The sequence below is a fragment of the Lichenostomus cassidix genome, chromosome 1Ab (assembly GCF_008360975.1).
Source record: "Lichenostomus cassidix isolate B80296 chromosome 1Ab, HeHo_3.0, whole genome shotgun sequence".
NCBI classification, from domain to species: domain Eukaryota; kingdom Metazoa; phylum Chordata; class Aves; order Passeriformes; family Meliphagidae; genus Lichenostomus; species Lichenostomus cassidix.
Window position 1 is genome coordinate 7,214,679 of NC_139481.1, and position 24,230 is coordinate 7,238,908.

The window sequence follows — 24,230 nt, forward strand, 5'->3', positions numbered from 1 at the left end:
TTGCTAGGACTCTTCCTAAAGACTAAACAATTATTTTATTTTACATGATCCACTTATTGTAGTGTGGTCTATAACCTAGGTTCAAAAGTGAATGAAGAAGACACACAACTATATCCCGGACAATGGGCTGGGGGAAGCAGAAGTTGTAACATTCATTGAAACTAAAGAAATAGACAGTTGCAACCTGAACTTCACTGAGAATTAATGAGAGAGTAGAAGGTAAAGTAGAATAAATGACAAAAAGCACCTATGTTTTGGCAGAAAAGTACAGACAGAGAATAAATGTAGCATCACACGTTAATTACAATGCTTGTAAACGAAAAAGAGGTGATGGTTAAAGTCTGTACATGTGCTGTTCAGGTAGAGGTTCCACACGTCTAGCACTCCATCTGAGATGACAGTCTGGCACATTTTTCTGGGTGCAAAGGTGGGCACAGCACTGCCTGCACATACGGATGTAGAGAGAGCCAAGGAATAGGGGCTACTGGGAATGTTGGGCAGGTCCTGTGCACGCACAGAGAAAGCAAAGAAAAGGCTCATTGTCCAGGCTACCTGGAGCAGTGCATAATTAGGCGCACATGATGAAACGCGCTGCGGGGCTCGGAGGAGCGCGGGGCAGCGGGTTGCCCAAACGGCGGGCAGCATCCGCGCTCCGGCCGCAGGACAGCGGAGCCCGGCCGGACCGGGGGCGGAGGAGGGCGGGAGGCAGTGTCGGGGCCCGCAGCACGGGGAAGGCGAGCCCCGCGGCACCGCGGAACGCCGGCCGGGGCGGGGAACGGACGGCCCCGAGTGCCCCCCGGCCCCGGGCAGCCCGGCAGCGGGGCGCGCAGCGCGGCGCTCGGGGATCTCCGCCGCTCGCCAGCAAACTTTCCCGCCCGCCCGTCCCCCGCCCCGGGCTGCAGGTCCCCGGCCCGCCCGGCCCCTCTCGCCTCGCCCGGCTCCCCGCGCCGCCCCTCGGGCCGCGCCCTCCGCTCACCTGGGCGAGAGCGCTGCGGGCAGGGCTGCGGGGTCGCGCTCCATCGCTGCGGCGGGCAGGGAGCAGCCCGGCGGCGGTGACAGCTCCGCGCTAGGTGAGCGCCGCCACTGAGCAGGCGCGGAAGCGGGCGGCCCCCGCGATGATGTGGCCCGTGATGCGCACAGCCGCCGCCGCCACCGGCCGCCCCGAGCCGCCGCCGGGCGGGGGAGGAGCCGAGCGCCGCCGGTGGGATGGATGGAACCGGGCGGGACGGGGCGCTGTGCCCGCGGCCGCTCCCAGCCCGGCCCCGGGGCCAGCCCCCGCTGCCTGACACTCGCCGCCCGCCCCGGGGACCCGCCGGCGTCCCCTTCCCGCTGTGCCCTCCCGGGCCCTGGGCGGTGGCGGAGCAAAGCTGCACCCTCTCCTCGCTGCCTCCGCAAGGCACTGCCCAGCCCTTTGTTCCCCCGGCTGCGGGGCACTGGGGCTCCGGGGCGCTCCCCGGGCAGGGCCGGCGGTGGCGATGCCTTTGCTTCCACCCGCAGGAGCTTTCCTGGCCGCGTAGCACAAGAGTCGCTGTTTTGTACTGGCACCATTGCCAGCTGCCAGCACATTGTCGCTCTTTCCTGCCAGTTGGCTAAAAGCAGCTTCCTCAGGAATCCAATTTCTTTAAGTGTTTGGGTCAGTTGGAACATCCTTGCTCTTGCCCGGCTGGGCTGTACACCCTGCGCACAACGTGTAACTCTTGAGAGTTACTCCCTGACATCAGCTGCCTCTGTTTAACTAAGTACAGAGCCAAGGCCCTGCTGGATTCCTGTTCTGAGAAACACTTTATATTAATACATTAAAACAGCGAAGCCAGCTAAATTGGTGCATTTATTATCATTACTAGGACTATTCCTCAACTGTTGCTTGACACTTTGAAGTAGTGAGGATGCCTTAACTGGAAGGGGAAAGGGAATAAAGGAAGAAAGAGGATAAAAAGAGAAGATTTAATGATGATGACAGCAGCCAAGCCTACAGCATCCCTTTTCCTGTCTACAGAGAGGAAAAGAGACAGCATGGGCAGGTCACCAAGTGTCTGCCATAAACTGGAGCTAGCTGCAGTGAGGATGAGCAGAATAGCAGAAACTTAAGCACAGGGAAATGTATTTGCAGGACTGGGGCCAAAACAATCTGCACCACAAGAGTGAAACACACAGCATCAGCTTGAACACTCAGATCAATATCACCTCAAATGAATGAAGCAGCCCAAACCTCGGAGCTATTAATTCGGCTGTCTCGAGCCTGAATTTATTGGGAATTTGGGCTCCTGTTACTGTTGCTTCCCTACCCTAGAAGGAGCCATATATATCCATGCCGTGTGTGCGCTGAGGTGTTACACAGTGTGGATACTTAGTTGGGCCACCTTGCGAATCAGATAAAGATCACATCTGCCTCTGTTGCCAACAGGTTAGACTGTAAATCTGAGCTTTGGGAATAACACCTGAGGGTGCTGTTTCTGGCTTTTCTAATTGCTTGTCTGCTGATCTTGGGCAATCACTTCATCACTCCCTGCTACAGGTTCCTTGACAGCATTATGCCCCACCCTCCACAGAAATCACATAATACCATGGATTAAATACATTATTTGAGGTTCACACACTGTCGTTTTGTGTTGTCCACAAATTCAGAAAAACTCACTTTTGAGGCCCAAGGCAAAAATCTCAGCCCTCATGATTTTTCAGTCGTTAAAGCTAGCAATGGGATTTTTCTGGGAAATGGAAAATCTGGAGCACGGTTGGGTAGAAAGGGGCAAACCAGGTAAAAACTCAGTGGAATGCACCTGGTACTGTGGGTGAGCTGGAGAAGTGGCAGAGGACACTTGTTTGGGCCAATCTGTCAGGAAAACAGCAGGGTGGTCTCTTTCTTGAGGCCTTGCAGGAGGTTAGCTTCTTTTTCATGTTAATTCCAAGATACTGGGATCTGGGTGGTTGGTTGTTTGGTTTTTTTCCTGTGTTCTTTGCAGTGAGGGCCTCTAAACATCCCTTACCTGATTACTATTCTTCTCATTTTCATCTTGGACTTCCCATCTTGTTTCTTATGAACCATTCCATTTTCTTTTTGCAGTTTTCAGATTTTCTAGTGTATAAACAGATAAGGACAGAAACTGCAGAACAAATCCTGAATAACAGGTTGGCCAATGTCAACTGAACTTGGTTGTGTAAGTTTCTTTTCCAAAAGATGACTAAAACTCCCTCAGGCTCTGATATTTCATTTTAAGTTCATTAGTCAAATTCTGAAAATGAAAATGGGAGAGTTTTCAGAGACAAGGAGCTACTGGCCAGTGTTCAGGTGGCATTAGCTGCTGGCAGCTTGGTTCCACATGCTCATGGCTCTTCCAGGTGAGGGGATGGACTTTTTGTGCCAAATCACAGAATCAGTCAGGTTGGAAGGGACCATAGTGGATCATCTGATCCAACCTCCCTGCTTCAGCAGGGCTGTCCCTGAGCACTTTGCACAGAATTGTGTCCAGACAGATCTTGAATATTTCCAGTGAGGGAGACTCCACACCCTCTCTGGGCAGCCTGTTCCAGTGCATGGTCACCTGCACAATAAAGTTCTGCCTCATGTTCAGGTGGAGCTTCCTGTGCATCAGTTTCTGCCTGTTGCCTCTTGTCCTGTTGCTTGGCAGCATTGGGAGAAGCCTGGCTCCATCCTCTTGTCCCCCTCCCTTTACACACTAATGTCCACTGACGAGGTCTCTCAGTGAGCTCTTCTCGAGGTTGAGCAGCCCAGCTCCCTCAGCCTTTCCTCCTAAAAGAGGTGCTTCATTTCCCTAATCATGGCTGTTACCTCTGCCGGCCCTGCTGCAGGAGCTCCGTGTCCCTCCTGTGCTGAGGAGCCCAGAGCTGGTCACAGCCCAGAGATGTGCCTCCCAGGGCTGAGCAGAGGGGCAGGATCGCTCCCTGCTGGCACTGCTCTTCCCAGTGCCCTCAGGACACCACTGACCTCCTTGTCCCCAGCACTCCCTGCTGCCTCACGGACAGCCTGATGTCCCCCGGGACCCCCAGCTCCTTCTCCGCAGGGCTGCTTCCCAGCAGCTCGGCCCCCATCCTGCCCGGCTATCCCTCCCCAGGCGCACTGCCCTTGCTGAATTCAGAAGGTCTAAACCGCTCCACGCCCATCTCCGCGGTGCGCAGTCCCCAGGGGCAGCGCTGTCCCTCACGCCGCCGCGCTCCTCCCGCCCGCCAGGGGGCGCGCTCCGCCCCGCCCCGCCGCCGGGCGCGCTGGCCGCTCCACTTCCGGTGCGGAGGCGCATGGCGGGGTCTGGCGGCGCGGCGGGGCCGGGAGCCTCCCGGGAGCTGCTGGACGTGGGGCGCCGCGCAGGTCAGGCGGGCACCGGGAGCGGGGCTAGGCTCGGGCAGGGCAGGGCAGGCTGCTCGAGGGACGGGGCTCGTCAGGCCCGCCGGGCTGCTGGCGATCCGTTCGTGCTTTCACCCCTCGTGTATTGCAGAGCTGCTTTCGGGGCAGGGCTGTGGGAATGCGGAGTTAGTAAGGGGGGAAATCCATTTAGACTGCCGTCAGTCGTAACGGCGTTTTTATGAGACGAAAGGAAAGCAAGCTGAAAAGACAGAACGCTCCGCTTTAATGAACGATCCGGGGCGGAGGCTCATGAGGTTTAACGCGGATAATCCTGCCGAGTTCCCACACGGTTTGGGTTTTGGGCGCTGCTGCTGCCCTCAGGTAGCGGGGATTGTTGGCCCTGATCGCCACAGGCACAGAGCAGGGGGGATGTCAGTCAGTGCCGCTGGCACTCCGCTCTTCTGTGCGTTATAACTCTCACTTAACCAACCTTTGGCTCAAAAACAGCTTAAAGAACTTTAGCTTGAACTTAAGGAACGATCTTAATAGGTGACCTGCCAGGTGAGACTTGTGGCCCTTGTGGCCCGGTATTTCTTCGAAGAGCAGCAAAAGCAGATGACAAGTACAGAGAATTTGTCAGCTTAAGCACTGCAATGCTTATTTTGTTTGTTTGCAGGGCTGGAAGACATTTTGCTGATTAACTCAAAATGTAGCAGCAAGAAGGGCACGACTTTACAGACGGTTAGGATGCCGAGGAGCAGTGGTGAGTAAGGAAGAGCTTGTCGCTAGAACTGTGCCAAGTAGTAGGTGACATTTGTGACAACTTTAGCTTCAGTGCTTTCCTTGCATGAAGGGAGAAGCTCTTGTGTTCAGTTTCTCCAGGTGGTAGGTTCTCCATTACAGTTCCATGTCCTACTGGTGAGTCACGTAATTGCTGCTGCTAAATTAGATTTTGCAATGCTAAGCATTACAGCTCTAAGTGTTAGGGACAGATTGTTCTTTCCCAGGATGGATTTGTTGCTTGGGCTCCTTATCTCTTTTTAGAAATAATTTCTCACTATTTTATATTTGTTGTATAAAAGCATTCAATTTTTAAAGGAATCCTGTCAAATTATTTTTTGTTTTGTGGCTGAGCTGAAATTTTAAAAGATTGTTAAATCAAATTCTTTATTGGATAAAAATCTCTACAAAGGTGACAGTTTCAAAGGTAGATTATACCTGATAGACTTTTGTGGAGCTCCCTTGGAATAGTACCTCTTCTCAAAGAAAGAAAACTAGTGTTTGGCTCATCTGCATGTGTGGAGCAGTTTATTTGAAGAAACTCTGGAGGTGAAGATACTGTCTTCCTCCATGGAAGAGAAATGAGTGATTCTCCTATAAACATTGATTACTTCAAAATTCTTGTGAAGTCCCACTGAGCTGCAGAGGATAAGGGCTTTATACTTCAAACTGGAGCTTCCATCTCTCTTCTACCATCTGAATTTCAGAGTTTCTTCTGTTAATTTTGTTGACCTTTCATTAGTCTATCATGGCATCTGCTACAGCTAATTTTTCCATCTTCTTTGAGGCCTTCACTCTATAATTAATTATTGTAGATGGTTGGACATGGAATCTGTTTAAAGGCTCATATTTCTGAGGTATAAATGTGAAAACTAATGGGCATGTTTTTGAATATATATATATATATATGTGATAATTGTTTCTTTTCAGTTTTGGACCGAGTACAGAGCTTCTTACCACAGATGGCCCAGGCAAATGATGAGCTCAAAAGAAAAATGGGAACAGCACCAGCTCATGAGTTTGATATTGAACATCTAAACAGTGAAACAGAAAAAGTTATAGAAATGGTAAATACGTTTTGTACTTTACGACATAAATTCAGATGTGATTAAAATAACTGATGTTAGAATGGATAATAGGATAAAGTGAAGCCTTTACCATTTTCTGTGAAGTCTTTACCATGATCTGTGATCTGCTAATTCAAAACACAGATATAATAAAGATGCTTCTTTGGTTGAAATTTACATCTTGTTTTTCATACTTGCAGGGTTTAATCACTGGGGATAAAGTAGTTTAAGAACAGAGTAAGACATACTTTTAAATCAGCAACTCTGAATCAGAAGTCATAAATAATATTTTAAATGTCTCCTAGGTGATTTGGTTTAGAAACTGGACAATGTGAGGCCCAGTAAGGCATAGCAGAAGGCTTTAGTGTGAGAGTAATAACAGACTTTCAGCTCTGCTTTGTTGATATTTTTAGGACTGACTAGATCTTGGGTTTAGAAAAGTTGTTAGTGTTGTTGTGATCCTTTTTTGCTGGTATTTGTCTGTCTATTTACAGTCACAGAAATATTTTATTCTTGGTGCTAACTGAAGTGTTGCAGCCATGTGCTTATATAAGAAAATGTTATTGTGAAGGTGATACATGTGTATAACCCAGCCAAGTGCCTTCTGGCTGAGCAGACCTCAAAAATCATGGCTCTGTTTATGGATATATGAGGTCACTTCAAAAAACAACCTGGTGGTTTAAACTGCTTGCTGGTTTAGAGTAGTTGTAGTGTCCTGACTACTACTAGGTTATAAGATATGAACTATATTTATATATATTTATATATATTTATATATATTTATATATTTATATATATATATGTACATGTGTTTGTATATTTTTCATGACCCCTTACGCACTAAATTATTTCATTTGAATTTTTTACTGAAAAGCAGTTTTGATGCCTGCTGCTCATCAGTTTAAATACCTGATTCAGACAATCTGAGTTCAGCTGTTGACTCAGTTCTTTCTTGGACAACGATATAAATATGGCCTTAGATTTGCTACAGGCCAATATAAATTGCAATTTGAATATTTTGGAATCTCTTCCTGACACCATAATCCTAGGAAAACCCAAAAGTCTTTTTTATTGTGGTTGTGGTTTACTTATGATAGTAGGCTGTTTAATGTGTTTGCCTTATGTTTTACTCCAGTGATAGAAGTGCTGTAGTGTGTGTGTTTTTATATATATATATATATATATATATATATATATATCTAACATGTTAACCAAGATCTTTTTTTCCAGAATGTGGCTGTAGTTGAACTGAGTGATTCTGATACAGATGAAGAGTTGCTGACTTCAGAAGATGACTCGGATTCTGATGAAGATGACTCTGTGACTGATGAAGTGACAATAGACAACATTAAGTTCCCTAAACAGAAGGGAGAAAAGGGCAAAATAGAAATTTTGGACAGCAAAGCGAATGAGTAAATCCATTTTGTTTTCCTTTAAAAAAACCCCAAACCAACCAAATCATGTTTTCTCTCTTTGAAGAGTTGGCCCTTAAAGCCACCTTGTTCCCCAGTGTAGCATCTCTCAGGATCCTGTGAAATCCTATAGTTTATATAGTGGAGAATTCAGGATCCACTCATGACTGTGGGAGGCTGGGTTTCTGGAGAATTAAGTGTGATTTGATTCATCAAATAACAGGAAATTGACTTCATAGTAGATTACACTAAGAAAGCAGCTACACTAAAGGGCCCTTAAAGGTTAAAATTCTTGCTCTGTTCCTTTGTTGAAGAAAGACTTTTTTTAATAGGAAGATAGAATTTTTTTGCTTCAAAGGCAAGAAAGTTAACTAGGAAAAAAGCTTGTTTTTCTCTCCATGTCCTGTGAGGTGTTCTGTACACTATCTCCAATATTAAACATGAAGTACCTCAGAGGAATATCCACATTGCCTTCCTGAGAGTGACTGCTGAGCTCATTTCCAGCTCAGCCAGCCTGGCTAAGGCCAGCATGGCTGATGGGAGTTCAGCAGAGGATTTCTCACCCTGTGTGAGCTGCACTGAGCTCCACAGCAGCTCGGGAAGCTCTCAGGCTCAGGTGGGAAACACTTGTGGCTGTGGTGCAAACACCCTCCATCCTCAGATGGTCAGCTCTGCCTCTGGGGTGTTACAATTGCTTTAAGCTACACTTTTCATCCCCCACTTTCCCTGCCAATCTCCAGTTTGTTAACAACTGTCACTGACAGAAGGATAAAAAGGTGAATTTTCAGCTGGCCTGTGCTGCAGTTGGCTTGACACAATGCTGAAACCAGAATCAGTGAAAGTGTGTTTCATTCATACTTACCTCAGATTGGTCAAATACAATGGTTTGGGTTGTTGCATTTACTTCATAGATCAGTTTGCATTTCAGAAGTATCTGTCATGCTCCTGGATGTCATTGTTTCTTAAAGGAACTTTGTATTTTTTACACCATTAAAGTAAAATTTTCTGTACTGTATTTACTCAATTATTAAACTTAATGTCATGACTTGGAACCTGCAGTTATTTATAGAATTTATTTTGAATCCCGTATTTACAGTTCTAGTTTTAATAGCTGTTTCTGTAATATTTGTGGTAAGAAATAACAAGGATCCTGGTCTTTCTTTTACAATGTGGCTTAAATACAGGATGGAGACATGATTTACTGATTAAACTATGGAATATTATAGTGAAGGGGAAGAATGGGAATCAAATAATCTGACTGCTGCCTTTAGTGGCAACCCACAGATAGATGAAGCTTTGGGTGTTGTTGCACAGGCTTAGTTAAATAAGGTCTCAATCTACAGAGAATTTCTTCCAAACTGAAAAAATTTTGAAAGCCAGCATCTTACCTTGGTCATTTTACAAGGGATTTCCCTGCAGCTTAAAAACCCCCAGAAGTGTGAAATACAAAGTAATAATCATGCTGTATGAAAGAGTGATTTCAGACCATGTGCACAGACACAAAAAGTGATTTTAATCATTAATGTAACCCCCTTTCAAATTGCAGGCAGATCACACATTCCATATCAACAAAAAGGTAGAAAATATTTTCAGCAACTTTAGCTTGATATGCATAGTTTAACACCAATGTTGAACTCTGTATGTACTATACAAAGATCATAGTAAGTGCACTTTCTTGCATTGATTTACTTCTTATGGCACAAAGGTTTTCTGTACTGCTGAAAAATCACCAGAGCAGAGTGTTGAATTGCTACCATAAAACCTGAACTGGTTTATAGCAAAAATGGCATAATCAGGATATTTTAGTTCAATTTTAGAAGCCTAGTGACTAAGGATTTAAAATGATCATGTAAACATTATGTCACAGAAATAGGAAGTAGGCATAGGAGAACTCATTTTTCAGTTCTATTAAAAAAAAATAAACAGAATCATGTTCTTGGGGGATTTTTGGAGGGAGGATGGGGGGAAATTGTGCTACCAACAGTTGCTGCTGCATAATTTAAATAACTTCAGGGTTATTTCGAAAAGCCATTGTCTGTCAGTGAGACTAAAATTTGGACCTAATTTATAGAAACTTATCCATGGAAGGAGTGTTTTGTTTTGTTTGGTTGGTTGTAGCACTGCAGCCAGCATATCCTAGCCGTGGTATTGAGTGCTTCATGTAGTCATCAAGATCCAAACTCTGCTGGAAGTTCACTTCCCAAGTGAAGCTGTAACTTTAATATTCCACAGTGATAGCCTTGGTTCTGAGATATTCTTGAAGAGCTTCTTCACCTGTACAAGCACAATAATCACCTGTTAGAACAGCAGCTAAATGACAGAGTTTTGTCACACTGTAACTATTAAAAAATTGAAACACTAGCCAATATTTGAGTCCTTAAGGAATAATGGAAAGTAATTACCTTCCCAGTGTGATTTACAGAACTGGTTTGACAACAGGCCAGACGCAACAGATGTGGAGAGAAAAAGGAAGTGGAATTTAACAAGCAGCCCCCTGGTGGGAGTGAAGCAGCAGCAGTCTCTAGATGGCCACTGGGGGCCCATAGCTGAATTTATGAACTTGCCTTTCCCTCTATTAAAGTTTATAGGTAGAGAAGCTGTGTAAAAATCAGGAATCTTTTTTTTTTTCCATGATACCATCAGTCATTTTGGTATCAGAAAATGTCTGGAGATTCCAAAGGCAAGAATCTGTTGTGTCAATGAAATTTGATTTTCCTTTTTTCTTTGCCATGAGGCTTGATCTGTACAGACTTGTAAAGCTTCTTTGACAGAGTGGACCTCATTTTCTAAACAGTTGTTTTGAAAAGAAAATATTTTTTAATGCATCTTTTTCTGTGGCTGTTGGCAAATTTTGGTGACATTTTAAGGTATAAAAAGGTTTCCCATGCTCTTGCTTAAAGGAGAAGCTTAAATTAGCATTATTTCTGAGGGAAAGAAAAATTTGGCCAATGACAGCATTTTGTAGCCTCTGCACAGCTCTGAAGCAGCTGTAATTTGTCTGCTCTCAGAGCAGCTGGAGAGGAATATTCTGCACATTATAGCATTATTTAGCAGATATACAGGAAGGGCTGAAAGGAGGTATTGAGGTGGGAATATTTAGGGAAGGGAGAGAAATGGGATTTCTGTAACTGGAGGAATGTAGGAGATGCAGGAAATGCACCCATAACTCATGTTTTACTGGACACACTGCACATAGGCAAAGTGGTTCTTTCATTGATTAGGACTCTGAGGTGAGAAATGAGGGAAGTAGACAACAACTTACCTAAATCTTTCCCAAAGCCAGACAGCTTAAATCCACCAAATGGTGCTGCCACGTCAGTTTTGTTGTATGTGTTAATAAAAACTGTCCCAGCTTCTAGCTTTTCGCTGATGTAGAGAGCTTTGTTTATGTCTTTTGTGAAAACTCCTGAAGCTAAGCCATATTCTGTGGCATTTGCCCGTCTCAGTACTCCATCCACGTCCCTGTGGGGGAAAGAAATTATTTAATTGCAACTCAGTAAAATAAGTGTTAGCAACTTTCCACCTTCAGTGCCATTGAAGCAACTTTTCCCATGGCCTTTCCTCTCCAGTGAGCTTTTTTAAAGATAATTTATTATTAATGACAAATCTGTGTCTGACAGATCCACAGAAATTCACACCCTTGCTTCAAGGGTGCACTTCAAATGCTTCCCATTTCAGTGGTTAATATCTACTCTGAGAAATGCCACAGGAGATGTTTCTGTATGCATACAGCTTTGTTCAGCTACTGTACAACTTGGGAATTAGAACAATACAAAAATGCCTGTAAAGCAGAGCATGGCAGCAGATTATGAATCAGTTTGCTAAAATTTTGTCCAGCTTTACAAGCTAATGAAGAACAAAAGCTAAAATTCAAACTTCTATCAAGACAAAGCTTTTCAGGCCATTTCCCAAGTGCTATTTTTTATCTGCATCTCATCTCCATATAGCTTCAAAAATCAATAGTAGTTTAAAATTTTAAAAAATTCAATCCAGTCCCTTATGACCACAAAATCTATGGATGTGAAGGGTTATTATCTATGTGGCTGGTTCTTAACTTCACTTTTAAACTGCAGAAAATGGAAATACTTATATGAAGTTTCTATGTAGGGTTTTAATCTCATCTGTATGTAAAATAATTCTTATGCTCTGGAGTGAAAGATATTAGAAGTAGCAGTTTACAAAATATACAGAGGAATTTTCATTTGCAACAGTACTGTGTGAGTGTTACACCAACTCAACACTGCAGTCTTCTGTAACAGGAAAAATAAGCAATTTCACTGGGAAAAATACACATTTTGTAATTTGATCAGGCTGTTGCAATTACCACATAAACTTCAGTAAAACATTTCACTGAATACTATTAGGTATTCAGATTAGCCCAACAAGATTTAACAAAATATTGTGTAAGCTATCACTTCTTCACTCAGGATGAAAATGGGAAAATAAAGTTTCTAACAATCACCACAGGAGAACATACCCATTTTTAAATTTAGAGATCACCATCACAGGACCAAAGGATTCTTCCTGGGCAATATACATATGGTCTTCAACATCTGTGAATACAGTGGGTTCCATGAAGAAACCTAAAGAGAGAATAGAGCAACATTTGAGCACAGTGAAAGTGCTTACAGGTTTCCTGTAACCCAGGCCATCTCTGTCTGATACTTTGAGGTCAAACTAAGTTGCAAATTGAAATAGAAAATAGATACCAATGAAGTGTGAATGGAAATGCATGCATTTCAAGCGAAATGGCAGAAAAAAGGCTAAAATAATGGCCTGTATTGATCAGTGACAACACTGATACTGATCCCATGATATTGCAGTTCCACATAGAATAGCTGAGATGATCATGACAACTCTTGCATGAAATGTAAAAATCCCAAATACCTCTGGAAAGTATTTTACCTGGCCTACATACTTGTCTTCCTCCATACACTAAAGTGGCTCCTTCTTTAACTCCAGTTTCACAATATTGCAGCAGCTTTTCCAAATGTGCCTTGTGATTTTGCGGACCGTGATCCGTAGATCTGTCAAGTGGGTCACCAATTTTCATCTTTTTTATTTCTTCAACCTATGGGTTACCCAATTAAGATGAAGTTACATAACATAGCAAATAGCTGTTGAGAAGCAGCATTGTCTATCATAAGCTATAATGAGAAATTAAGCAATTGAAAAGAAGAAATACAAGTATCAGTAAAACTAGTGGATCTTTCTGCCACAGTAAAACATTTACTGAAAATTTAGTCCTTGAATATCTTACCACTTTTCTAACAAACTCATCATGAATTGATTCTTCCACGAACAGCCTGCCAGCTGCAATGCAGTTTTCTCCTTTGTTGAAATATACTGCTCCCATACCCTGATCAGGAAAAAAAATTAATATTTATATACATCCTTTTGTTCAGTCTCCCTTTATTTCTCTTCCCTTAGGTTGCATTCAGTGTTTGTGACCCTCAAAGTGTAATGCTCTGTTAAAAAGGATATCACCAACATCTTATTTATGAACTTTGAACAAAATATGGCTAGTAGGGAAGGTGAATTATTATGATTCATTGTGAACTAAAACCAATATGGCAATAAGGATCTCAAGGCTTTGTTTTATTGTAATTTCTACTATATATTTCTTGTACTACTGCCTTTTTGGTGCAGCATGAACAGGTAAATTGTGCTGGCATAAAGAAAGCTCCTGAAGAAAAGGAATCTGTTTTCTCACAGATCTCATGGTTTTTCATGCAAAGGATCCCTGGTATGTTTTTGGCAAGTCAAGAAGAATAAAATACTGTCAGGATGTACCACAAAGGCTTTGAATATCTTTTACTTCAAAGTAATATTACCATTTTTACAGCTCTGTCAAGTTCACAGTCACTGAATATTATCAATGGTGATTTACCACCGAGTTCAAGAGAAACTTTCTTCAGGTTAGCAGCTGCACTGTAAAAAACAAAAATAATCACATAAACACAATTTTCGATATTTTATTTCATTATTTCCTTTGAATCATAACTAGTGAAAATATATAAACCTCTATTGTCCAATAGTGACTTAGCAGAATTCTACATAGTGGCAAACAACCACATGCAGCTATGCTTTTTCATTACTGCACAATATATCCAGTCAGATACTTCAGAAGCAGACTGAGCAGGGTTTATTTATCAATATTTGCTGAGAGTACCTCTTCATGATCTGTTTGCCAGTTGGTGTTGAACCAGTGAATCCAACTTTGCGAACATCTGGGTGTTCAGACAGATGCTGTCCCACCAAGCCACCTGCCAGGGTGAGGAAAGCAGTGTAACTGGATGGGGAATGGGGAGATTTTACTGCTCCAGCAGCAGCACTGTAACACAGAAGGAGCTAACACCACAAATCAAATACAGTCTCACATCCTTATTTATGTTTGCAGCTTTATTCATATGACTGTGAAAAACCTGGATGCCATTAGTGTCTCTAGGTTCTCCCATCTGTCTGGACTAAAGAGCTTCTTAATATTCCACTGTAGGTGGAATAATCAAATTTGTAACCAAGCCTGCCCTATATAATTACTTTGTCAGTTTTCTTCCTTAGGGCAAGGAGGAAAATGGTGACATCAGGCAACACAGTGTGGACCATGACTACAGTGATGAATATTCATCTTACCAGCTTGCTCTAGGCCTCACAGCCATATTTAAATACTTTTGTTTAGTGATAAGATTAGGAGAAAAAAAAGAAGTTTTACAATGAAGTGAAACATGTTTCTCTGTAATACATTATTTTCCAGAGTGTTTATGTTATTTGTGTGAACTTGTATAGGGTGCAGGCTGACAGTTCTTACCACTAACTAAAGCCAGATTTTTCCAATTCTCTTCTGGAAACATGTGAAATTGCTGCATGAAAAGATGCAAGACTAGTACCCATGAACTAGTAACATATAATAGGTCTTCAAAAAGGTGAAGAAGTTCACCAGTTTTAGCATGACCTCTCCCAGAAAAATGATGAGTTGAAGTTTTACCTGAACCAGGCAGAATATTTATAACGCCCTTAGGAAATCCAGCTTTAGCTGAGAGTTCTGCAAACTTCAAGGAAGTCAGAGGTGTGACCTAAGCAGAAACATTAGATTAAGTCTTCTATTTTAATTAAATTCTTGATGATACCTTTTCCATTCAATACCTCTCAGTTTTGATACAATATTCATCTCCTCACAGCACTGACAAATTAAAAGTGATGACTTCTTGTGGAAAATAATTAATTCTTGAAAATGAGATGAGCACCAGAGCAGAACTGGAGTCAATCAGTACTTTGTCTCACCATGGCAGTTTGTGTCATTTCACATGAACTTTCAAACACATGACACAGTATCAAACTATGGGTGAAATCTGCTATATTGCCCAAATCATTTTGCCTGATCTGGGCCATCTGGGCCATCTGTATACTCCTTTTTGCTCTTACCTGAGCTGGTTTGAGTACGAGGGTGTTGCCTGCAGCCAAGCACGCTGCACTCTTCCATGCAAGCATCATCAGCGGGTAATTCCAGGGGATAATAATTGCACAGACACTTCAGGTGGGGAAAAACAGGGAGAGATTACATATTTGATGGCAGCTTTTCAATGGCTTTTCTACATGTCAAGGTTGCCACTGAAAAGAAAAAATTGATACTCACCCAATTGGCTCTTTCTTGGTGAATGTTAGATTATGGTTTGGCCGGGCCTGGTTAATTGGAATTGTAGCACCCTGAAAGGCAGAGGAGGGACAAATCTTCATACTGATTAAAAGTTTTTATTACAAATATATCTGCCATGGAAGTATGTTTTGGAAAGCTACAGAGTAGGCTTCAAAGCCAGAAGCATTTTGTCATCAGGAGAAGGGGCACAGATGCTTCTACTGACTGATTTTCTACTGTGGATATTGTAATCAACTCCTGATTGTCAGCTGGATGAAATAAAAGTATAGATAAAAAAAGTATGGGAGAACATAAAGTGAGGGCCTGATGAATCAAAAAAAAAAAAAGCCAGATGATATCCTTGATTGATCTTAAAGAAACTGGAGGAAATGCTCTTGAACATGCTGTGCCATCAAGCAAACTCACCAGCCTTAGTCAGGCTGCACCAAAGCACAAATCTCTGCTCTTACCTGCATGATGAGGACATTCTGTGCCATGAATAATCCAGAGCTGACTAAGCAAGTATATCCACTGTGACACCTCAGCTGATTTCTTAGATATTTCTTAGATATATTTCAGAGCCACATTCTAAATCCATATACTCCAGGTGGAGGTGGACTTTTTTTTGGTATTGATAGGGAGACCCATTCTAGGTAAAATTCTAATTTTGCTTTAGTTTTTCATTCCTCAATCACTTTTTCGTTTTACTACTTTTTGGCACTGCTTTGGAAGAATAACAACAAAAAAGAAGAGTAGAGAAGCACTGCCATTAATCAATTCCTTTTAATATTCACTTGCCTGAATTTTGTCACACCATCCAGCAAAGTATCTGAATGTTTGCACAGACATTCCAATGTGAGTCTTCAGAGCTAAAGTGTAGACAGCTCCTGAGTCGATGGATTCGATTGTTGCTAACTCTTCTTGATGTTCTTCCATCAGGTCTGCAAGCCTTTAATGAAAATGTTAAAAATCCACATCAAAGGGAAATGACATCTAACCAATGACAGCCCAAAATTATATTAGGTGTGGCAAAGAAGTATAATCAAAAGAGCATTCCCACTGAGTCTGGAGGTGGAGCACTGGAGCCACTGCTCCTTAGCATCAGTAAGGATTGAAATATTGCCTGTTAGACTGCAGTTGTCTTCTCATTTCTGAGGTGTAACACTGTGGTAAGTATTTCTAAATAGATAAAAACTATCAAAGTGTCTCAAAAACATCTACATATATTGATATCTCTACTTATGAGGCACCACTGTTAGTTTAGTGGTTCCCTATCCAGGTCTGTTTGCATCAATGGATTTTCACATTCAGTCATTTTTTCACATGCATTCATGTTTTCCTTCAGCTTCCTTTTGTGACTTGGTACTCAGACATATAACCAATGCCCCCACTTGATTTTAAGAGCTTAAAAAGTGCATTTGAGACCCTGTAAAGAGTATTCACAACTGGGTGTGAAACCTATTTTTCTGTTACGTAAATTCTGCAACGTTAAAGCATTTGCAGAGATGTGGTAAAATGCTCTTTAATACCTGTTTTAAACGTATCTTGGAGACCCAGCCGGAGGTCAGAGCATTGGCAGCATTGTGTAAAAGAATGGATATGGGCATGTCAGGGACAAAGAAGGTTCCATTTAAAGTGTGCTGAATATTTTCTATTAATGATTCTTTAAGACAAAGCAGCAGAGGTAGGAGCTTTAATGGCACACACATTCTCCTTGGTTCAGCACTCAAAATCTCCAGTTTGAACAGAGGCCAGAGAAAAAGGGGCCTTATTTCAATTAAGGTGGTCCAGAGAGAGCCTTCATTCATATTGGGAATGGTTTGCAACAGAAACACTCAGGTGTTTTATCCTAGAGAGGGAGCTCCCTAAGCAAAGCTCTAAATCCAGGGATAACCTATGCCATGCAGGGGGACTGTATTTTCCAAATACCTAACACAGCTATGCTTGCAAATCTTCCAAGTGTAAAACACAGCAGGAGTTCTCACACCTTAAAAGTTTCTCTTTAGGGCAGAGCTGACTTGGTCTCTCAAGCACTCTGCATTCCTGATACAAATTAAACCCAAGTTTGTGCATGCTTTGAATATATGCACACTTGTGAAAAGCTAAAGTGACCAGGTGTACTTAATGTTCAGTTCTGACTTGCCCATTTTCTCTTGTGATGACTTCTCAGCTCTAGGAGAGTCCTGCAGGCCTTTTTCCATGGCCTGGTCACATATTTTGTGAGATAAGCAGAATTTTTGGCTTCGCTTTCACTCATTTTTGCAAAGATGCCTGCAATGTCTTGTAAAACGTGGCATTTTTTCAGGAGTAGCTGCTCCTTTACTCATGTCCACTCATTCATTGGCATGTTTAGACCTGAAAAAGCAATGGAAGCTTTTCATTTAGCCCACAAAAGAGGCTTTGATGCTTCTAGTCACCTGAAGTTTGCAAGACAGAGCTTGGGAGAAGCATCATGCTGCACATGGACAATCTATAATACCCAGGGTTTTATTAGCTGCCTCCAGTATCACTCTCACACTATCTAGTCAGCATTACCATTTTTCTGAGATCACCTCTTGCCCTTCAAGAATCAGACCTCACCATTAAAATACCATTAATTCAACAAAACCTCTGCATGTCTTCTGTACCAATAGCAACACAGCCAAAAATAAGAACCAGGCATTAACTAACCACAGGGAGACAGATAAAAGAAGAGATAAAAGTGTCTCAGGTAAGTGTTGGATTCAGCTTGGAGAATTCCTGCATAGGACAATCCTTCCACAACAGACCATAACACATCTCCTACAGTGGATCTTAAGTCAGATAAGAATTATGCTTGGATATGATCCTGGAAAAATCTAATATCAGTTACAGTCTACTTCAAAATGAGTGGCAATGTAGCTACATGTTTAATGCATGGAGTGCACATGCAGGAAGGCTTAGCAAGGCCAAATCTCTGCCTGCCTAACCCAGGTAGACTCTCTTTAAAACTCAGCCTCATTTATACAGAAGGATGTGGGTTTACAAGGGAATGCTCAATTCTTGCAATGAAACTCATATAGATTAAATTATGGCGTCAATTATTTAAAATATAGTTTCCTCAAATTCTTTGTTTCCATTCATAAATATGAAAGAATGGTGGCAGTGAGAGACCACAAGGTTCTTCTCTGCCATAAGACAGGCTGGCCAGCTAAGACCTGAGGCTGGTGAACTGAAGTCAGTCAGGGGATGAAAAGATGGCTAGTCTGGACCTTCTGACAGTGGGATTGTGAATACCCATCACATTCAGAATGTGTGTGCAACCATTCTTCAGAGAAACAAACCAAGATCTGAGCAAATGAAACAAATGCAAGCTGTCTTGTTCATACCTGTACATGAGTCGTCCTCTTTCCCTTGCGTTCATCCTTCCCCATTCACCATTTTCAAATGCCTCCTTTGCTGCTGCCACTGCCTTGTCAACATCAGCCAGGGAGGCAGAAGAGACACTGGCTATTACCTGGGCAAAGGCAGACTGGGTTAGCTCAAAAAGAACACTGGCATGCAGAGTGTTACTCCTCCCTCCCAAACTGCTAGGCTGGCTATAAGCAAATAATTCATATCCTCAGTGTGGTGTTTGTCATGGGTGAGCCAGGCTGCAAAAAGTTCAGACACAGCTGGGGTGGCAGAATTTGGAGGGCACTGCAGGGACTCAGATTCCTCAAGCTTTCTTCTCCTTCAAAGCAAGATGCATTGTCCCATTGGATTTCACCTTCTCTTTCCATGTGGAAAACCAATGTGATACTACAAAAGCTGGAAGATTATATGCGGTATTGCAATCTAATATCTAAACATGCTAAAACATCTCCCACATTCCATTCCTGAGGAATGGAGCTTCTGTTATCATAAACCACCATAAACACACAGTATTTTATGATGATTGTGTTCTGTAGATACACACATTGTAAATCCTAATACAAAGTTGTTATGACTTTTATTCCGTTCTAAAATGAGTTTCAGGAAAAGTATCAGAGTCTGGCTTCTGATGATGTGAAATTTGTGTAATTGATTTCAACAGACTTTATTTACTCCAGAATTAAGTGGCAAATAGATGGACATCCTAATCACATCTCTTATTTATAATTCACAGTCATGATTTGCTCAGCCAAGAGTCAGTAGCTCAGGACTGAAGTGCAATTGGATGTATGTTCCTACTGAAAATCTATTTTTCTTACTGGGAATTTAAAGGGACATTTTAATGTCACATTTACCCTAAGATATCAGATTTTAAAACAAAGTAAAAGAAAAAAAGAAGTTGATTACTGACAGGAAATACACACAATGTCCTAAAATACTTCCTTAGCAAATCAATGTCAGCAATTTCTGTTTGCAAAGCTAAACAAGAATGAAACCGAGGTAAAATATACAATTGGGTATGGAAATTGATGTAATAATTGAAGTGGAAGTAGGTTATTTTTGCTTTGCTGCTCGACTGAAATGGAAAAAATGTAGACTACACAAGCTGTGGAGTAAATTGAAACTTAAAATTGTTTGTAGAGGTTGTTTAATATGTACTGTATTGTTCAAAAATTAGCAATATTCAGGTAATATTTTACATTTTTTAATGGTAAAAAATGAAATAAACTGGTATTTATAATGTTTAGAAGTTACTTACTGATCCATCTGCTGGATTTATAGTGTCATATGTTTTTCCATCATCAGCATTTATAAATTTCCCGTTTATGAAACATTGGTATGGCATATTCACAGTCATGTTGTTCACATTTTTTGAAACCTGGGTGAAATAAAAGCACAAATTCTTTTAAATTTATAATAACTAACATTGGTTAATGTTAGTCTAATAAAATGTCTTGTCTACCCTCCTCTAAAACCCAAGAAAGACTAAGCAAAAAATGTAAAATAAAAGGTCTTACATAATCGACGACTAACTCTTCTTCTTTGTCTTCTCCTCTGAGCTTTCTGACAGCCATTTGAATAAAGTCTGCAAACTTGGTGGCCATATATACATCTTCATTCTGTAGCTGAAGTCCACTGTGCTTCTGTTTGATCTCTTCTAGCATTCTAAAGATTTTGAAGAAAGAGTAAGTTTAAATATCAGTGAAAGAGTTCTTCAGACAATTAAATCATCAGCAGGTCAAAAGGGATCAAAACTGAGCCTTAATTTGTGTACATGTGAATATGGGTGTGTTTTGCTCTGACAAGGGAACAGAAGTTGCCCATTTTCCTGAGATCTGTTGGTTTAATTGCAGATGCCATGAAAAAGAAAATGGCAGCTCTGGAATACTCTCAGGTAAACTTTTGGAAATAAATGACAAATAAAAGATATTGATATACTGGTGGAAAATAGAGCTTGGGACTACTCTAACCAATATATGGAGGGTATTGAAATTCGTAAGCAATCAGCACAATGATCAGTTTATTTTAAAAGCCTTGAAAATATTTTTTTAAATATTATAGCCTGGAATATCTGACTAGCAAAAAGAAGGTAAACAAGGTGATCCAAACCATGAGAAACTCAGTGCCCTTGTAAGCATGGCTCAATTATTTTTGTGAAAGGCTTCTCCTTCTCTCTGGGGAATTCTTTGCTCAGGAAATCCCCTGCTCTGGAAATCCCTGTGGCTGCAGGCAGATGGATTTCAGCATCACCTTGCTCCCCCATGGGGCTGAAATTCCTAAGTTAAGGGGAATTTTCCTTCAGTGGAAAGAGCAGGATTACATCAATATCTCATAACTTTGGGAGAAGAACTGTACATGTTCCCAAAGGTAAGAAAGGGAATAATAAGATGGAGCACATAGGGAGATTACTTTTCTTGACACGACTTGATCAATCCTGATTTAAAGGCACTACAACAACTTTATTTTCATTTACTTTGGCTTCACAGTTTTGTCATTTTGAGTATTTTTACCTGACAACATGCATAGAGGATGCTCCAGATTTGAAGAAGTCTGTGGAATCCTCAATCACAGCAACATTGCTTAAAATTCCCTTCCAAATAGCCTAATAACACATAACAATAACAGAGGCAATAATGAATGATCCTCAATTGCAAGAAGTATTTATCAAACTTATTTTCTATTGTGTCTGTACCTACAACATACATTATTTCAAAGGTTTCTAAAACACAAAGTTATTTAAAGAGGGTCTAAAATAATCTAGAGACCTGATGTCAGACAAGAAAATTTTCAGCATAATTAGCTGATCAAAAGATAGTATTTTGTCCATGGTAATTTTACCTTATCAGGCAAGAAACCTGAATGCTACAATGCTAATAATTTTCAGGCCCATTTAAAAAGGATTATAATTCTCCAAATAATAACTCCCCATTGGATTATGGAATGCCTCATCAGTAGAGGCAAGGACAGCCTGCAGCATTTTGTGACTGGATTGGTGGCATTTCAGGCACCTGGGCAAAGCTGAGAAGTAGTTTCAGCTGCATGCATGAGATGAAGAAGTAAACAGTTAAATAACTGGTAATGTAATATTTCAATTAATTCTAATTAGGTTTTAGAGTTAGCAGGCAGTGTCACCAACTGATGAGTTTATATTTCTTTTCGTAATTTTCTCAGCCAGTCAATAGCTCCAGGCAGCATTTAGGTTGCTGGCAAGAAGGTTCAAGGTAATCTTGAAGCAGCAGCTTAAAATATTTGTACATCAAGCTGCCTGACCTGTGCCAAAAGTTAATAACCCTGCAGCAGAGCTAGCAGAAGGGAAGACAGCTATGATTCATTTGCTCTGGCACAAAACTTTGATGACAAATGTGGCTTTCAGCTCAGCCCCTGACACTCCAGAGGGATGGATTTCAGGAGACAGCAGAGAAGTTTCTCTCTGGCTGTGAGAGTTTTCTGCTCCAGCTGTTCTCTCCCCTCTGCCAGCCCTGTGTGTGTGGCTGTGGCAGAAGAGACATTGCACACAGAAAACTGCTGTCAGCAGGCTGATCTGAGACTCCCTGGAGCTTTTCCAACAGGACCATTCTGAGCACATCCCAGTGAGTAACACCACAGTGAAAAAAGGATTTCAAGAATTGTCCAAGTCTGCTAGTGTTGAAAAGCTCACTTCTGTGAGGTGAAGGTCTGTTTGTTTTTCCTCCCACCTTCATCATTCATAGATATTTACTATAACTGATCCTGCAATCACTGTTTTTGTATCACTTGTATTTGAATGGAAACTTTCCCACATACTTTGAGTACATTTTATCAAAAAACCTTGACTAAACAAAATATTTGCCTTGCCAAAAATAAGTATGTAATGCTTTTCTCTGAAGTAATATCCCACTAAAGCAGTTTATTCAATTACCCTAATATCTTCTGCCATCTTTTTCTCCTCTTCTGTAAGTTCCAGGGCAGTTGTTTCATCAGCAGAGAAGTACTTAGATGCAGGGATCATTTTTCCATCCTCAAACTGCAGATTTCTCACTAGTACCTGAAAAATGAGAGGATATTATTTTTAATTGTCTGGGAGATAGTTCATCTTTGGGTGAAGAGTTTTTAGGCATTAATAGGGTGACAGAAGTAGTGAAATAAATGGCTTGCAGGAAAGCTGATATGATGCAGGCAATTTAGCACAGGCCACTTGTACCTCTCTTTCAGATTCTCTCTTAGTAATACTCCATTTTACTCCATACTGGAAATGAATATGGATTGAGTGAAAAGCAAAGCATGAATAGCTTCTTTGTAGGATGGTAGAGGATCAATAAATTCCAAGCAAACTAGCTGTCTGTCATTAGCACCTGGATTTGTGTAGCTTGACAATTCCACCCTCCTTGCCCTTCTTGCTGAAGTTCTTGCATCCAGGATATGTTTGCCAGACTGAGCACTTACCATCTTCCCATCATTTCCAAAAACCACCAGACCATTCTTGGTTACAAGTCCAGGTCTTGAAGCACCTTTTATTGGCAGCTCTTGTCCAGCAGGGACTGAAGCATCAAGTAATGATGACCCATAGAAAGTAACCACCTAAAAAGAAATGTAATTAAAAGGGCACAGATTCTAAACATGCTGTAAAATGTTAACAATTTTATGATCCTGATTTGATGTTTCAATGTATAATAAATAAAATGTAATTACCTACACTTGGAAAACATGTCACAACATCTCTAGATCTTTACAACTCAGAACATGCAAAACTTTGCAAGTTGCCTAAACCTGCAAAGCAGCACAGCTGTAACAACATGCATGCTGCAACCAGTGCAGGAAAGGGAGCAGCTTTTGTCAGTGCTGGCCCAGAGTGAGAGGCCACTCACTCTATACAACTATACAGATTTATTTCTGCAAACTAGCTAGGCCCAGATCCCCTTAAAATAAAGCCCTCTGTATTTCAGTAGCTCACAGTGTTTCATTTTGCTCTCAAAACACTGTGATGTTGGCCACTGGACAGCATGGGCTGCATTAGACTGTCACACATATCTACTTCCCAAAATGACTGGAGCAGTTTGGTTCTACTCTTGGTACCTTTGTACTATGCCTCTTTTTTTTTTTTTTTTTTTTTTCCCAGATATTGTACTTCTCTTCCTTCAAAATAAATGAATCTGTGGTTAAAAATCTCTTAACTACTGTGCTTTGTATATTCCTTTAGGTGTGTGTTCTAGATATACAAAAAACATACAGTTATCAAATTAGAGCTACTCCATTTGTATTCACCTGTATGCAGGCATCTTTAATTTTACAACAAAAAAAGAGTGTATAGAGAAGAAAATTCTGCTTTTCAGAGCATACCTGGCCATTTATTGTTGTCCATGCTCCAGGCACTTTATCATGCCCTCGAATCCAATTGTGCAAAGCTGCTGCAGGTTGGTCCCAGGAGATCTAGGAAATCAAGACATGCCAGGATGCACAACCACACCTTCCCAACCACAAACAGGATCATTTAATGCAGTAGGGGTGCTTAAAATAATTCTCATATAGGAATTTAATTCATTTTTAATCTGTTGTGTGTTTATATGGCCTATATTAGGTTTTTCTTTTTTCCTAGTACCCGAAGGAAAGGTGCCAACACTTGCTTTTCCTAACACCAAGTCTAGTTCTGGTGGAGAATTTCATATGGTCTGTTGGCAAACAGAGAGAGTAAT

At 41.5% G+C, this 24,230-nt stretch overlaps 3 protein-coding genes across 5 annotated transcripts in view; 1 reads left to right on the forward strand and 2 right to left on the reverse strand.

Annotated features, from left to right (window-relative positions):
• SLC41A2 (solute carrier family 41 member 2) overlaps positions 1 to 1,138 on the reverse strand; it is a 35,799-nt gene extending 34,661 nt beyond the window's left edge. Inside the window, exon 1 of the mRNA XM_085049654.1 lies at positions 977 to 1,138. The gene's annotated coding sequence lies outside the window, so the exon portion shown is untranslated. The remainder of the gene's footprint in view (positions 1 to 976) is intronic.
• Positions 1,139 to 4,218: 3,080 nt separating this feature from the next.
• NOPCHAP1 (NOP protein chaperone 1) lies at positions 4,219 to 8,608 on the forward strand. Its single transcript, XM_085049660.1, has 4 exons — positions 4,219 to 4,321; positions 4,974 to 5,060; positions 6,008 to 6,144; positions 7,375 to 8,608. Exons 1-4 carry the CDS (start codon positions 4,252 to 4,254, stop codon positions 7,558 to 7,560), a joined length of 480 nt encoding a protein of 159 aa, XP_084905786.1. The 5' UTR covers positions 4,219 to 4,251; the 3' UTR covers positions 7,561 to 8,608.
• A 426-nt stretch (positions 8,609 to 9,034) lies between these two features.
• ALDH1L2 (aldehyde dehydrogenase 1 family member L2) overlaps positions 9,035 to 24,230 on the reverse strand; it is a 36,329-nt gene continuing 21,133 nt past the window's right edge. For all 3 annotated transcript variants that reach the window (XM_085049658.1, XM_085049657.1, XM_085049659.1), the window contains exons 6-23: positions 23,878 to 23,967; positions 22,984 to 23,118; positions 22,460 to 22,585; positions 21,072 to 21,163; positions 20,079 to 20,226; positions 19,820 to 19,939; positions 18,537 to 18,664; positions 15,988 to 16,138; positions 15,190 to 15,260; positions 14,979 to 15,084; positions 14,542 to 14,629; positions 13,729 to 13,822; positions 13,391 to 13,487; positions 12,817 to 12,915; positions 12,462 to 12,627; positions 12,034 to 12,139; positions 10,819 to 11,018; positions 9,035 to 9,830 (exon numbers count right to left, since the gene is read on the reverse strand). In XM_085049658.1, coding sequence (XP_084905784.1) covers positions 9,775 to 9,830; positions 10,819 to 11,018; positions 12,034 to 12,139; positions 12,462 to 12,627; positions 12,817 to 12,915; positions 13,391 to 13,487; positions 13,729 to 13,822; positions 14,542 to 14,629; positions 14,979 to 15,084; positions 15,190 to 15,260; positions 15,988 to 16,138; positions 18,537 to 18,664; positions 19,820 to 19,939; positions 20,079 to 20,226; positions 21,072 to 21,163; positions 22,460 to 22,585; positions 22,984 to 23,118; positions 23,878 to 23,967 — 2,073 coding nt within the window. In that variant the 3' untranslated portion in view covers positions 9,035 to 9,774. The remainder of the gene's footprint in view (positions 9,831 to 10,818; positions 11,019 to 12,033; positions 12,140 to 12,461; positions 12,628 to 12,816; positions 12,916 to 13,390; positions 13,488 to 13,728; positions 13,823 to 14,541; positions 14,630 to 14,978; positions 15,085 to 15,189; positions 15,261 to 15,987; positions 16,139 to 18,536; positions 18,665 to 19,819; positions 19,940 to 20,078; positions 20,227 to 21,071; positions 21,164 to 22,459; positions 22,586 to 22,983; positions 23,119 to 23,877; positions 23,968 to 24,230) is intronic.

Excerpts from the sequence above, each read along its gene's own strand:
- NOPCHAP1 (XM_085049660.1), top strand. The coding sequence starts at position 4,252 with ATGGCGGGGTCTGGCGGCGCGGCGGGGCCGGGAGCCTCCCGGGAGCTG. Across the intron at positions 4,322-4,973 it reads GGACGTGGGGCGCCGCGCAG|GGCTGGAAGACATTTTGCTG; the intron begins GTCAGGCGGGCA and ends GTTTGTTTGCAG. Across the intron at positions 6,145-7,374 it reads CAGAAAAAGTTATAGAAATG|AATGTGGCTGTAGTTGAACT; the intron begins GTAAATACGTTT and ends CTTTTTTTCCAG.